Below are 14444 nucleotides of genomic sequence, written 5' to 3' on the forward strand. Positions count from 1 at the left end.
TGGGAGAGGGAAGTAGATAACGCTCATGAACAAGAAAGAACCCTTCTGCACCCTTGCATGACAAACACAAGGTGAAAATGGGTACTTACATAGATAGACACGGTTCGCAGATTGAATATGTATACTGTATAAAGTGTGTACCGTACGCTGAGGATAAACGTATTGCTACGAGGTAGAGCTCCGTTATAGAGTACACCCAGAACATACATGCTCTGTATACTCCACCATTTACTTGCATATATATCCAAGAAAAGAGACAATATGTGTAAAAACCCCACCGATACACCAGCCTGAACCACCTGTTACGTATTTCCATTTTTTAATTTTTTTCTTTCTTTAACACGTACTCCCCACCAAAAAAAAGTGCATGAATGTCGTTATTGAAAAAGAATAAAAAATAAAAAAGATGTTGAAGGCTTACACGTAGTTGCTTGTTATTAATGAGTGGGAGCTAGCTAGCTATGTAATACACTATGAGATCACGTGAATACTTAGTCACGTGGTCACATGACTGAGGCGGCTCAACACCCCCCCCATGCCACTTTGCTGGCATCCCAGCCGCTGCTCTCTATTACCTTTCAACTCGTTCAAATCCGCAATGAAAGTTAATTACATGAAGTAGACTCTACTTGCCTAATAAGGCCTAGGTCCATACGCTCAAATACTATAAAACCAGTAAAATTCAACCCACTAGCCCGAGCATCTCGATCGCCCGGGTATTCATCTCGTAACTTAATGCCTTGGTCAGACAATCCGCTGCCATACCCGCGCTCTCAATGTGACACAGCTTAATGGTCCCTTTGCGGACCTCATCCCTGACATGGTGGAAGCGTATGTCAATATGGCGCACGTTCCGCGTCACCTTTTCGCCATTTGCCACCGCTATCGCGCCCGTATTGTCGATGTTCATGATGGTAGGAGCAGGTGAACTGCCATCCGCAAGACCCAGCTCATTAAGTAGGCCGCGGATTCGAATCACTGTCTTAAGCGCCTCACTGCACGCAACGTACTCGGCTTCAGTTGTTGACAGCGCCACTACCCCTTGCTTTGAGGATTTCCACGAGATTGGGCCACCGGCCAGCAAAATCACCATTCCAGAGGTGGACTTCCGGTCCCCAACATCACCCGCCCAATCTGAATCTGAAAACGCGTTTAATTTAGTGCCGACTTCCGCGGTATGGCGGTAGATGATTCTCAGGCTCTTGGTTCCCTTGAGATAACGAAGCAGGTGTTTAACCGCCGCCCAGCATGCTGTTGTAGGCTTACTAGCCCAACGCCCCAAATAACCGACCGCGAATGCAATGTCGGGCCTTGTATACGTGGCCAGGTGCTGTAGGGTGCCAACTGCCGCTCTGTACAAACTCTCATCAAATGGGTCACCTCCCTCGGGGGCGAATCCTGGATCCATGGGGGTTCGAACGGGGTTGCACTCTGTCATGTTGAATTTCTTAAGGGCCTGGTCAATATACACCTCTTGAGATAAGCAAATTCCCTCGTCCCCGCGTTCTACTTTCATACCCAGGTAGTGACGCGCCTCACCCAAGTCCTTAATGTTGAACTCCTTCGCGATCAATTTCGCCGTATCCTCTAGGGCACCCTCGTCGGGCCCCACTAGCTTCATATCATCAACGTACAACGTCAAATACACCTGCTTCTCGCGGTTATACCACAGCCCAGAGTCCCATTCGCTAGCGACGAATCCAATTTTTCCCAAGTAGGAGGTTATGAGGTTGAACCAATTCCGGGGAGCCTGCTTTAATCCATATAGGCACTGTACTACTAAACAGACATTCTTCTCTGGGTCCCCAACCTCGAATCCTTTCGGCTGTTGCATATAGGGCCTTTCACCCTCAGGGAGTTCTGCATTTAAAAACGCCGTCACGAAGTCGATTTGGCGAATCTTCCATCCTTTTGAGGCTGCGACTGCAAAAATCGTGCGGATTGTATCCGCGGATATGACGGGGGCGTATGTCAAGTCGTAATCTACACCCTTCTTTTGACGGAACCCCTGAACCACCCAACGTGCCTTGTAGCTTGTGATTTTTCCGTCTTCATCTGTCTTAATTCTGTACACCCACTTACCCCCTAACACAGAGGCCTTGGACGGTCGTTGGACAATTTCATAAAGTTCATGATCTTGAGCGCTTTGAATCTCCTTCTTCATCGCGGCAAGCCAGTTCTCCTTTTGCGGGCTTTCTATCGCTTCCCCATATGTATTTGGGACGCGGATCCCTGCGACAATCTCGTGATTAGGCTTTTTAAATGCCTTCCAACCCTTAAACGGTTGGCGGGCGACTTCTTCATCAGTGTCATCATCAATATTCTCCCTCTGCCCGGCTACGGCTAGTTGGGCCTTTGGCTTATTTTTGCTACCTTTTGGCCGTCCGCGCTTCTTTCCAGTCGTCCCCTGGGCTGATGGGAAAAGCTGGTCCTTTTTGGGTTGTTCCGCAGGGGTTATTTCAGTTTGTAGAGGGGAGTCCTCAGGAACAGGGGGATTGTAGGAAATCTGCTGGTCAACCTTCTCAGGTTCACCACTGGGGGTATTATAAGAAATCTCTGACGTCTTGCGATCGTCCAGAGCAGGGCCAACTAGGCGGTTTAATGTCGCACTTTCATTGAACTCTACGCTACTACTAACAACAACTTCCTTAGTAGTGGGGTTCCATAAACGGTAGGCATAGCCCCCGTAATATCCTATAAGGATGTGGCGTTCGCTGCGGGCTGCGAACTTCGATTTTTCCTTTTGGTTACCAACCTTTAATGCGTAGCAGGGGGTCCCAATCGCGCGTAGAGCACTTGCCCGCTTGTAAGGTTTCCCATCCCATGCTTCAAAACTCGTCATTGAACTCCAACGTCCTTCGGGTACAATCTCACTATATAATTCGGTCGAGGTAGGGGTGATGTTTGAGATCAGAGTCGCGGTTAGCATGCACTCCGCCCACATTTCAGGTGGGAGACCTGCTTGGACCATCATAGTGCGCGCCTTCATAGCTACGTCCTGAATCGCTCGTTCACTTACCCCGTCCTGCCAGGGAGCATACGGCTCCGTCGGTTCCCATTTAACCCCATGTTTGGTGAGGACATTTTGTGTCTTTTGGCCCCCAATTTCAGTCGCAAAATCAGACCTTGCAAACGCGACATTAACACCCAATCCTTTTAGGTGTTTGAGGTGGAATTCAACCGCATCAGGGGCTTCGCTTTTTGCTCTGAGGAAATAGGTGAACTTGTAACGAGTGGCGTCATCAACCACTAGGAGCGCGTATTTGTAACCCTGATTGCTAGGTGAAAAGACATTCAACCCATCACCAAGACTCTCACCACCGCCCGCGAGGTCGAAATGAATCCTATATCCACGATTCTTCGCCCGTGGCATGGGGATCCGTGAGATCTTGGTTTTCGCTTTTGAAAGTTTGCACGTCTCGCAGAAGGGCATCTTCAAATCCCCTTTGATAACTATACCCGACTGGGGGTCTTTCGCCAGTTTCAGAATGTCCCTTTCATTGAGGTGACCCAGACGGACGTGCCATGCAAATAGGGTGTTAGCCAGATTAGGAACGACTGATTTAGCCACTGCCGCTATTGCGGCTTCTTTGGTGCCATGTATGGGGAAGACGCGTGAGTTGTTTATCGTTGCGTAAAAGACCTCGCCATCTGGGGCCTTGATCTTAAACCCGTACATTTTACTGTCCTCTCCCCGAAGTAGCTCAAAGTCGAACCCATCACATAACAACTGACCAAAGCTGACGAGATTACTTGCCACATCTGGAGTGTAATTCGTTTCGTTTAGGCGTAGGGTCGACCCATTCAACATAACATTCGCCTCGCCAACTGCTTTCGTGCGGATAGAGCCTCCATTGGCGTCCTCCGCAAAATTTCCGTCATCTGAGGGCCGCAGACTGCTGAGCACCTCCATATTGGGTGTTATATTGCCCGAACACCCAGTGTCTAAATACCAATTCGGATCGCGTTGAGGACGTAACGCGGCCAGTCCCTTCAATGAGCTCTGGAATTCGGGTGGTTCCTCGCCGTTTTTCTTAGCAAGTTCCTCAATCTTTGCTTTTCGGGACTGCTGCCACTCCTCACTCTGATCTCTCCAGTTCTTGTAGTGACAATCCTTCTTTATGTGGCCTGGGTAGCTGCAGTAGTGACATTTAACCCCAGTCCTTTCCTTGTCCGAACGCTGCGAATTTTGGGTGTTTTGTGAGGTGCTCGGATTGGTGTTCTGCGACGTGTTCAACTCCTTTGAATTTTTGGTAGTCAGGGTGTTTGAGCTCTGCGAACCCTCTTTTTCACTGTCCTTAGCCTTCTTGGACTGCATCCCTTTACCCGTGTCCTTCTTGACGACAGTCTTTAGTCGTATAAGCTCGTCGATAAGATCATCTAGGTCGTACACAGGGATGTGATTTTTGTCATGCCCGTTCCGCAAGTTCTTGAGATAATTTTGTACCCAGTCCTGATTGTGGGTTTTTAACGCGTCAACAAAGCGTTGTCGGAGGTACGCATCTGGCAGCGCCCATCCTTTTGCTGCGATTTCATTAACTGTTTGACGCCAGTCCTGCACAAAGGGGGTGAGATCCCCCCCATGCCAATAGATGTTCATATGGGAGATTCGACTGTATAACGTGTTTTGGTGATCCGCCGCGTGAACCTGGTATTCAAGTTCCAATGCTCGCCACAGAGCTGCGGTGTTCCCCATTTTTCCGGTTTCCTCATCACCCTGTAGTTTTGACTGCGCGAGGGTCTGGGCATTTGACTTCATATTATTCCATATACATTCCCACATCCGCCTGTTCTTATAGCTCCATATCTTGCTCTCATCAGGGGTGGAGTCCTCGGGTGCTTGCTCCTCGTATTTGGTGAGAATGGTGTTGGCCTCCAGCAGTACTGCTCTCGCCATAACTTCGCGTTTGAACGCCTCAAAGTTTGAGGCCCCTGCAAGCTTTTCATTCAGCGACAAGCTGACGTGGTCGTGTTCATCCTTGAATTCTTTAAGGGCAGACATTGAGCCCCCATTATTGCTGCTACCCGTTGACAATGTGATTCCCATCTTTGCTGCCCATCGCTGTTGTGCCACTTGTGCGGCCAACTCTGCTGGGAACCCCTGTGCCACCAACCGATTGTATGTTGTTGCCAGTTCAGAGACATCATCGCCATCTGAGGTTCGACGCGTGTGGGAGCCTGAGGGCTCTCCACCACCTGTCGAACGTCCTGTCGATTCATTAGCCATATCGCGTCTCTTTACCTGTTTGACGGTAATGGGGGTCGGCTGTTGTGGGAATGTAGGTGGTCTGCTAGGGGTCTCAGGTGGGGATTCTATATCGTTGCTTTCGTCCGCAGTTGAGTAACCTATATCCAGGTCTTTTTCTGACTGCATACGTGCCTTTAGACGTGTATTGTAGCCTGTGGATGATGTCGGTGGCATCCGAGCCGTAGGATAGAGGAATTTGCCGTGCCCGGACGCGTTCTCAGCGCACCAGTTAGGTCAACAATTCCAATTCCTGACCGAAATCTCCGTAAAAGTGTCTATAGAGCTCTTGCTCTCAATTTCGGAGGTTCTGGATCGAACTGACGCGCCTCTAACACAAGAGGGCCATAACCTGTTGAAGGCTTACACGTAGTTGCTTGTTATTAATGAGTGGGAGCTAGCTAGCTATGTAATACACTATGAGATCACGTGAATACTTAGTCACGTGGTCACATGGCTGAGGCGGCTCAACAAACAGACAATAATGATTTTTTGTTTTTTACTTTGTATGAGAATCAAACACTTGTTTCAATTAGATTAACTCATATTCATCATTACTTCATTCATTTTCTGAAGCAGTGAAGAATGTCTGATTCTTTTTAAAATCAAAATCTCCAAGCCTCATATCTTGTATATCTCTTGATTCTTTACAATAAATGAATGCAGATAAAATTGTAGTTTCATTTGTATAAATATCAGTAAATAAACAAATAAATTCTCTACTGTCATTCTGTATTGCTTCAATTATATGCTTTCATTTAAAAGCTTTTATAGAAACAATTCACTTAAAAGTATGAAGAAGATTAAAAAGAAAACCTTTTTCATTGAAATTATAAATATTTTGAAAAAGAATATTATACTGCTTGATCTTTTTCTACAACTATTCAATAAAAGTCAGCAAAAAGCTGATAAAATTGTATATGAAAAGAAGCAAAAAAACTGCAATTACAAGAATAAAGAATTGTTTAAAATAGTAGCTATTATCTGTCTACTTTCTCTTTTAATTCAAAGTGTGAAAATAGATACTCTTGATCTTTACTTTATATCATTTATCAAAATGAAACATTCAGTTGATTTCTACTTGCATTTTGATGATCTCAAATACAAAATTGCACAGTATTTGAAGTGTCACAGGGAAGCCACAATCAGATAACTGATTAATATGAAATAGAAGATATTGTTCTTCAGTATTTATGAGATTCTGATAATAGATTGATGTTGCCTATGTTCTGAAGATCTGTTGATCTTTAAACCACCACATCAAGATAACATGATTGATTCTGAATTCCTTTGCAACCTCAGCATATTTAGAAATCAATTGTCAATTCAATTGAGCAATTGCTTGCTCTATAATCACTTCATTGGGTGGCATGGTGGGTGGTTGAAATTGAAGAGTTGCAGGGATTCATGGAAAAAATAGCAGTTCGTTGGGTGGATGAGTTCATTGGGTGGTGAGTCACGTTACTCGGATTGCTTGGCGCGAAGACAAAAGCAGAGCTCCTTGGTTCCCTTGTTTTATTTAAACGATATATCGCGTATTGTTCTTTGTTTCTTTCTTTCTTCCTTTTTTTTTTTTTTTCTCCCGGAGCGTGATTATGCATATGTATGTGCAAGAATATCTCGATTAAAACGATGTTCATGAAAGACAAGAAGAGAGGCGATGGATTCATTTCAACATCTTATTGATCTGGTGAAAGGAGAAGAAGATGCACGAGGATACATTCTGCTTGCGTATGGGCTGCTGGAATGAATTATCTTATAAGTTCTTACTTCAACAAACGATAGTGTTTTGGGTGGACTCCTGTATTGACAGTTTTCGCTCGGACGAGGGGCGGATTTTCATGACTTCATACTTGGGGATATGGTCAGCGAGGATTCATTCATTCATTTATCAGTGTGGTCGAGAAAACTTGGTAGAACAATAGTAGTATGCTATGTTGAGCAATAGAGAGAAGTTTGATATTGGATGAGAGTTCTGAGGAAAACTACCACAAGGGGAAAAGGGTCGAGGCATTTTTTATTCTATGAATCAGATAATTAAACACAGCTTTTCAACTCTTTTTCCAATTATACTTTGTCATTCGACATTTTCTCTAAGTATCCCATATTTCCCTCCCCAAGACAGGCCGGAAACATTCACCTGACCAATCAAGATGCGTTTCTCGCTTTTACCTAGAGAGCGCAATATCGTCAATTCGTAGGATCAGCTTCACTGTTTCAGCTGCAAGCTCGATCGCACTCGTGCTCACGAGCAGCGGCTGCAGCACCTTCTCGTCCGCAATATTGTCCTTAACCCCTCCACTTCGGATGCTCACTCCGGCATTCTTCTCTCCCATGGCGTGTCGGTGACGGAGGTCGGTAACGACCTTTATGCCATTCAATCCGGCATTCTCTGCGAGAGTTGTAGGGATAACCTCCATTGCATCGGCGAAAGCTTTCCAGCATATCGCTTCCGTGCCTGTGAGAGCCCGAGATTGTTTCGCTAAGGCTTGTGAGACTTCGATCTCCGGTGCACCGCCGCCGGCAATGAGGGCGCTTTTTTTAACGAGGCATCGGATCACACAGAGGGCATCGTGGAGGGATCGCTCCACTTCGTCGAGGACTAGGCTATTTGCACCGCGGGCCACAATTGAAACTGTCTGGTTTGCAGCTGCTGATTTGATGCCAGTCACCTTGGTGTAGCGGGATCCTGCAGATTGAACCTCCTCGATTAAGTCTGCGGTTCCGAGTTTGTCTTCCGTAAATGAGTCGATGTTGGCAATGGGTTTGCAGCCTAAACTTTTGCAGAGAAATTCTACTTCATCACGTTCAATGTCCTTTACAGCCATGATCTTTACGCGGGAGAGGAAGTAGAGAGAGATGTCGTTAACGGCATCGCGGAGGATGGATTTTTGGATCAAGAGCACATTGCACTTGGTTTTGGCAATCTTCTTCACCATGTTTAGAAGATACATGCGCTCTTCCTTAATGATCTTGTCCATCTGTCGATAGTCATTTACTACGATTTGATTTTCCATCTGGGACCATGGTCAGCATTCAATGATGAGCTGGAAAATGATATGGACGTACATCTGGTTTAGGAGGGCTTAGTTGAAATTGAATTAATGCAATTCGAGCCTTCTCAACTCTGACGGGGCCGCCAGCGCTTTTCAGGACCCCTTGATTCAGGATCAGACCATCTACCATTTCGCTGTCTTCAATTGTGCCTCCAACTTTCTTCACTATACGGATATTTCGAAGGTCAACGTTGTCAGCTGTTTTAGGATCTATAGTTTTTAGCACGGAGTCAACGGCGATGGGCCCGAGCAGGTTTGAATATTGGGAGACGATTTTCGAGGACAACGACGTTGAAGCGGCTTGAAGAAGTGTTGCTCGATCTGAAAGGGAAATAGGCTGGGACATGTCGTGAAGAATCTGAACTGCGGCGGCGGCGGCTCTCTGGAAAGATTCCGAAATAGTAGTTGGGTGTATTCCTGCTAAAGATATCAGCTGCTGATAAGGATGAATGTGAATGAACAAGGGAAGAATCCCATCCCACCTTTCGCCAACAATCGATCCGCGGCTCCCAATAAGCTTCCTGCAATAACAACGACAGACGTAGTTCCATCGCCAGCTTCCACATCCTGCGCAGCACTAAGGTCCACCAACATTTTTGCAGCTGGGTGCATAACAGCCATGTCTTTTAACATGGTGTTTCCATCGTTCGTCTATGGCTCGGGTTAGATACCTGTAAATAATAATGGGGAGGCCGTAGAGCGTACAATTATGGTTTCGCCTTTCCCAGTTTGAATCTACTACAAATCAGCCTAGTAGTTCCTTATCATATTCACCATGTTGTGATTAAAATTTACCATCTTGTCCATCCCTCTTGGACCCAATGACTGCTTCTCGGTCAGCCCCATGTTCTATGTTGAGAGTGGATGTTTAAGGGCGCAATACCGTCCTTATAGCATCGGCAACAGCTATGAGAACATTTAGCAAGTGATTGTGAATAAGCCATAAGTTATACATACCTCTAGCTGCCATGATATTGCCGGCCCGCACGGCCATGGGTTTCTCTTTGTCCTATTATACCCAGTGAGTAAATATTAGGAGGGAAAAGGCAGATGATGTGAGGCCCAAACCTTGAAGCTGTTGTTCCCGACATTGCCAGAGGCGCTCATAGTAGACGCCATCTTAGATGTCTATATAGATGACGCGCTATACAACGAGATAATGGTGTTAATGGAGGGGTCGTTGGGAGTTGTCCAAAAACTACGGACTCTTGGTCAACAGTGATGCTTGGCGATCATTGACGCTAGTGCGGTGAAAAGCTCTTGCGAACCTTACATAACCATCTGAGTTTCCCGAAGCTAAGTTACCAACATCACAACACACAACCAGACGCATCACTGTCCATACCAAACTCGCCGTGCTACCTATTCATAATATATTTACTTAGTGGCTGCTTCAAGACCGTCGACCTTGATCCTATCTCTCACCGCCCTTCTTGCCATTTCGCCAGCATGCCCAGCGCCACGGGCCAGAACTGGGAGAAGTACAAGAAGAACTTTGCAGATGATGAAGAGCCAGAGAAGAAGATTACACCGCTAACAGATGAGTACGTCGTGTATCTCATCGTTCGTTCTGCGTCAACTCTGGAATTCTTGGACTAATCTATCCTGTAGGGACATCCAAGTCCTCAAGACCTATGGCGCAGCCCCATACGCGGCCGCGTTGAAAAAGCTCGAAAAACAAATCAAGGAGAAGCAAACAAGCGTCAACGATAAGATCGGAGTAAAGGTATATGGTTCTATTATACATTTAGTATTGGGGTGATGATGAAACTCACCATTCTCAGGAATCCGACACCGGGCTTGCGCCACCGCACCTGTGGGATGTTGCAGCAGATAGACAACGAATGCAAGAAGAACAGCCACTACAAGTCGCACGCTGTACGAAAATTATACAAGATGAGAAGGATCCGGAAAAAAGTAAATATGTCATCAACGTTAAACAGATAGCCAAGTTCGTTGTGAACCTTGGGGAGCGAATCAGCCCTACGGATATTGAAGAGGGCATGCGTGTTGGGTAAGATTTTCTATCCATCTGAATACAATCGGTGGACTGCGAGCTGATGATATATACTTAGGGTGGACCGAAATAAATACCAGATTCTTCTCCCTTTACCTCCTAAGATTGACCCAAGCGTTACGATGATGACAGTTGAAGACAAACCTGATGTGACCTATGGAGACGTTGGAGGATGTAAGGAACAAATTGAAAAACTTCGAGAAGTTGTCGAAATGCCACTGCTGTCCCCAGAACGATTCGTCAGTCTAGGAATCGACCCACCAAAGGGAGCTTTGCTTTATGGTCCACCTGGAACAGGAAAGACTCTGTGTGCCCGAGCTGTGGCCAACCGAACGGATGCCACTTTCATTCGGGTTATTGGCAGTGAGTTGGTGCAGAAATACGTTGGAGAGGGAGCTCGAATGGTGCGTGAACTCTTTGAGATGGCTAGGACAAAGAAGGCGTGCATCATTTTCTTCGACGAGATTGATGCGATCGGAGGGGCGCGTTTTGATGATGGTGCCGGAGGAGACAACGAAGTACAAAGGACTATGTTGGAACTGATCACCCAATTGGACGGGTTTGATTCTCGAGGAAACATCAAAGTCATGTTTGCTACCAACAGACCATCCACTCTTGATCCAGCGCTGATGAGACCGGGACGCATTGACAGGAAGATCGAGTTTTCTTTACCAGACTTGGAAGGGCGGGCTAACATTCTGCGCATTCATGCCAGAAGTATGTCGATGGAACGAGATATCAGATGGGAACTTATTTCTCGGCTCTGCCCAAACTCGACCGGGGCAGAGCTTCGAAGCGTGGCAACCGAAGCGGGAATGTTCGCCATCCGAGCCCGGCGAAAGGTCGCAACGGAGAAAGATTTTCTGGCTGCAGTTGATAAGGTGATAAAGGGGAACCTGAAGTTCAACTCGACTGCAACATACATGCAGTACAACTAAAACATCAGCATACTGCAGGAGATATTGCACCGTACGATGGCGGAATAAGGCATACAATAATCCCAGTTCCTAGAAGCACTGTGTTTAGATTCTTATTTTCGTTAGAGCAATGGAATATATACACGTCTAAATGTAATACATCATTCTCGTTTGAACCATCATGTGAACGGACCAACTCGGAAAGATTACCTCTACATCCGTTGTGATTGGCTGCTGGTGGGACCTCTGCGTCGGAACCAGGCAAAGACCAGCTTATGTAACGGTCCTATAACCACCACTCTTCACTAACTTCGTCGTCCAAAGATCAAACTCAGTTTTAGATGTCCCGTCTCAACAACGCCTCCAGTTAGTGCTTTGACTTAATTGGATCTCCCAGTGTTCTGTGTTAGACTTGAGGCATCATGAGCTTTTCCGGATTGCGGAGCCTGGCTTCCGCGACGAGGGTATGGCACCTACGATTCCCCTCGTCCTCAGCACCCAAGCCATTGTACGTACTGACAAGTGTTTTCTCTATAGTTTTCCAACGCATTTAAGGATCAAAGACGTCTATTTTCTTCTTCACGTCCCACAGGTATGCCATGGGCCCCTTGCCAACATTGGAAGCGTTGCCAATTGACCCGCAAAAGCCAGGATATTCGCGAATCAACCTCTCCGGGCGAAAGAAGCCCCTCCCTTCGTTCCGAAAAATTATCCCGTAATCGTACGTGGTCTCCCCGCCGTCTCGAATTATCTATAATCTCCGAAATGAGAGTGTTCTGACGATTCATAGGACCACGAATATGATGCCGTCGTTGTTGGAGCTGGTGGTGCTGGTCTCCGTGCTGCCTTCGGCCTTGCGGAGGCAGGTTTCAACACAGCTTGTGTTTCAAAATTATTTCCTACACGAAGCCACACGGTAGCAGCTCAGGGAGGTATTAATGCTGCCCTTGGAAAGTACGTTTTCTCAATGCCGTGGCATCTATTTGAAGCAATACGAAGGTGTGCGCTGATTTTGAGAATCTAGTATGCACGAGGATGACTGGAGATGGCACATGTACGATACCGTCAAGGGATCCGATTGGCTGGGTGACCAGGATGCTATCCATTACATGACAAGAGAGGCACCTCAAAGTATCATTGAACTTGAAGGATATGGATGTCCATTTTCGAGAACAGAGGACGGTAAAATCTATCAGCGTGCTTTCGGTGGACAGTCTCAGAAGTACGGCAAGGGAGGCCAAGCTTACCGATGCTGTGCTGCTGCTGACAGAACCGGACACGCTCTTCTTCACACTCTTTACGGCCAATCACTCCGACACAACACCAACTATTTTATCGAATATTTCGCATTGGATCTTCTCATGGAGGATGGTGAATGCAAAGGCATAATTGCATACAATCAAGAAGATGGCACTATTCATCGCTTCCGCGCACACAACACCGTTCTTGCAACAGGAGGATACGGCCGTGCTTACTTCAGCTGCACATCCGCCCACACTTGTACCGGTGATGGTATGGCCATGGTTGCCCGTGCTGGCCTGCCCAACCAGGATCTGGAATTTGTCCAATTCCACCCCACGGGTATCTATGGTGCGGGTTGTCTTATCACAGAAGGTTCTCGAGGCGAAGGTGGCTATCTGCTGAACTCTGAGGGTGAGAGATTTATGGAACGATATGCTCCAACTGCCAAAGATCTGGCTAGTCGAGACGTTGTTTCGCGATCGATGACTCTCGAGATCCGCGAGGGACGTGGTGTTGGCCCTGAAAAGGACCATATATACCTGCAACTCAGCCATCTTCCTGCTGAAATCCTCCATGAGCGATTGCCTGGTATCTCAGAAACCGCATCCATTTTTGCCGGCGTTGACGTTACCAAGCAACCTATTCCCGTTCTCCCAACTGTTCACTATAACATGGGCGGTATCCCAACTCGTTATACCGGCGAGGTTCTCACGTTAGATGAGAAGGGTCAAGATAAGGTAGTTCCGGGCTTGTATGCTTGTGGCGAAGCCGCTTGTGTTTCTGTCCATGGTGCCAACAGACTTGGTGCAAACTCGCTGCTTGATCTCATTGTATTCGGCCGGGCAGTCTCCCACACCATTCGTGATAAGTCATCGCCTGGTCAACCACATAAGGAGATTAGTGCAGATGCTGGAGCTGAATCGATTAGCGTTCTTGACAAGGTCAGAACTGCAGAGGGATCTAAATCGACATTTGACATTAGAAATGCTATGCAAAAGACTATGCAAACTGATGTTAGCGTTTTCCGAACGCAAGAAAGTTTGGATGAGGGTGTCCGCAAAATTAAGGAGGTTGATCAGATGTTTGATGATGTGGGAACCAAGGACCGCAGCATGATTTGGAATTCCGATCTCGTTGAGACTCTCGAACTGAGAAACTTGCTGACTTGCGCGTAAGTTCCCCTCTCCAATATATCCCACACCAATTTTTCAATTTTTCAAATTTTCAATTTTCAATTTTCAATTTTCAATTTTTTTTTTTTTTTTTTTTTTTTTTTTTTTTCATTTATAAATGGGTTTTCTTGTTTGTTAATGGACTATAGTACGCAAACTGCTGTTGCCGCTGCCAACCGCAAGGAATCCCGTGGTGCACATGCCCGCGAGGACTACCCAGACCGTGATGACGAGAACTGGATGAAACACACATTGACCTACCAAAAGCAGCCTCATGGCAAGGTCGACCTTACCTACCGTGCGGTAAATCCCAATACGCTCGATGCGAATGAGTGCAAGCCTGTGCCGCCATTCAAGCGGACGTATTAGATGTATTGTCTGTGAGACTGAAGTTTGTATGGCTCGGGATCGCCTATGGTGTACCGGGGAAATAACACACGGGAGGTCTTATCTCCTGTATGTTCCATTATATAACCAATCTTTTTTTTAATTTGGTTTCTCTTGAGTTCTTTTGCGTCGCGAGTTTTCCTTCCATTTACCTCTTCTTCTAGTTTCTACCTTGTTTTCTGTGAATACTTTATCTAAGCGTATGTTTTTTTACTTAAAATTCTTGCTCATCTGCGTTGCCTGGCAAGCCGTATAGGCTGCTCATTGTACCATATTCCTATGAACCAGCGTGGAAGTAAAATGTGATAGGTGGTTGCGAGATGAGGCTATGAAAAAGCGGCGAATATCTAAATTACAAATATTTGACCTTTGAACAATCCGATGCTCTGTCTGAATATTCAATCAACA

The 14444-nt window shown here is 46.3% G+C and overlaps 4 protein-coding genes across 4 annotated transcripts; 2 read left to right on the forward strand and 2 right to left on the reverse strand.

Annotated features, from left to right (window-relative positions):
* Positions 1–682: 682 nt before the first annotated feature.
* On the reverse strand, positions 683–5422 carry HCAG_06314 (hypothetical protein; the record flags this gene model as incomplete). The annotated part of the gene is made up of 4 exons (XM_001538659.1): positions 683–1750; positions 1790–2049; positions 2083–5346; positions 5377–5422. The coding sequence occupies 4 exons, from the start codon at positions 5420–5422 to the stop codon at positions 683–685; spliced, it is 4638 nt and encodes a 1545-aa protein (XP_001538709.1).
* A 1991-nt stretch (positions 5423–7413) lies between these two features.
* HCAG_06315 (hypothetical protein) lies at positions 7414–9295 on the reverse strand (the record flags this gene model as incomplete). The annotated part of the gene is made up of 6 exons (XM_001538660.1): positions 7414–8226; positions 8315–8718; positions 8784–8952; positions 9007–9036; positions 9185–9207; positions 9259–9295. The coding sequence occupies 6 exons, from the start codon at positions 9293–9295 to the stop codon at positions 7414–7416; spliced, it is 1476 nt and encodes a 491-aa protein (XP_001538710.1).
* A 455-nt stretch (positions 9296–9750) lies between these two features.
* HCAG_06316 (proteasome-activating nucleotidase) lies at positions 9751–11256 on the forward strand (the record flags this gene model as incomplete). Its single annotated transcript, XM_001538661.1, has 4 exons — positions 9751–9845; positions 9913–10027; positions 10086–10315; positions 10377–11256. The coding sequence occupies 4 exons, from the start codon at positions 9751–9753 to the stop codon at positions 11254–11256; spliced, it is 1320 nt and encodes a 439-aa protein (XP_001538711.1).
* Positions 11257–11657: 401 nt separating this feature from the next.
* Positions 11658–14018, forward strand: HCAG_06317 (succinate dehydrogenase flavoprotein subunit, mitochondrial precursor; the record flags this gene model as incomplete). Its single annotated transcript, XM_001538662.1, has 5 exons — positions 11658–11743; positions 11773–11827; positions 12026–12189; positions 12260–13648; positions 13799–14018. 5 exons carry the CDS (start codon positions 11658–11660, stop codon positions 14016–14018), a joined length of 1914 nt encoding a protein of 637 aa, XP_001538712.1.
* Between the last annotated feature and the right edge of the window lie 426 nt (positions 14019–14444).

The sequence above is a fragment of the Histoplasma capsulatum genome, genomic scaffold, assembly GCF_000149585.1.
Source record: "Histoplasma capsulatum NAm1 scaffold_7 genomic scaffold, whole genome shotgun sequence".
NCBI classification, from domain to species: domain Eukaryota; kingdom Fungi; phylum Ascomycota; class Eurotiomycetes; order Onygenales; family Ajellomycetaceae; genus Histoplasma; species Histoplasma mississippiense.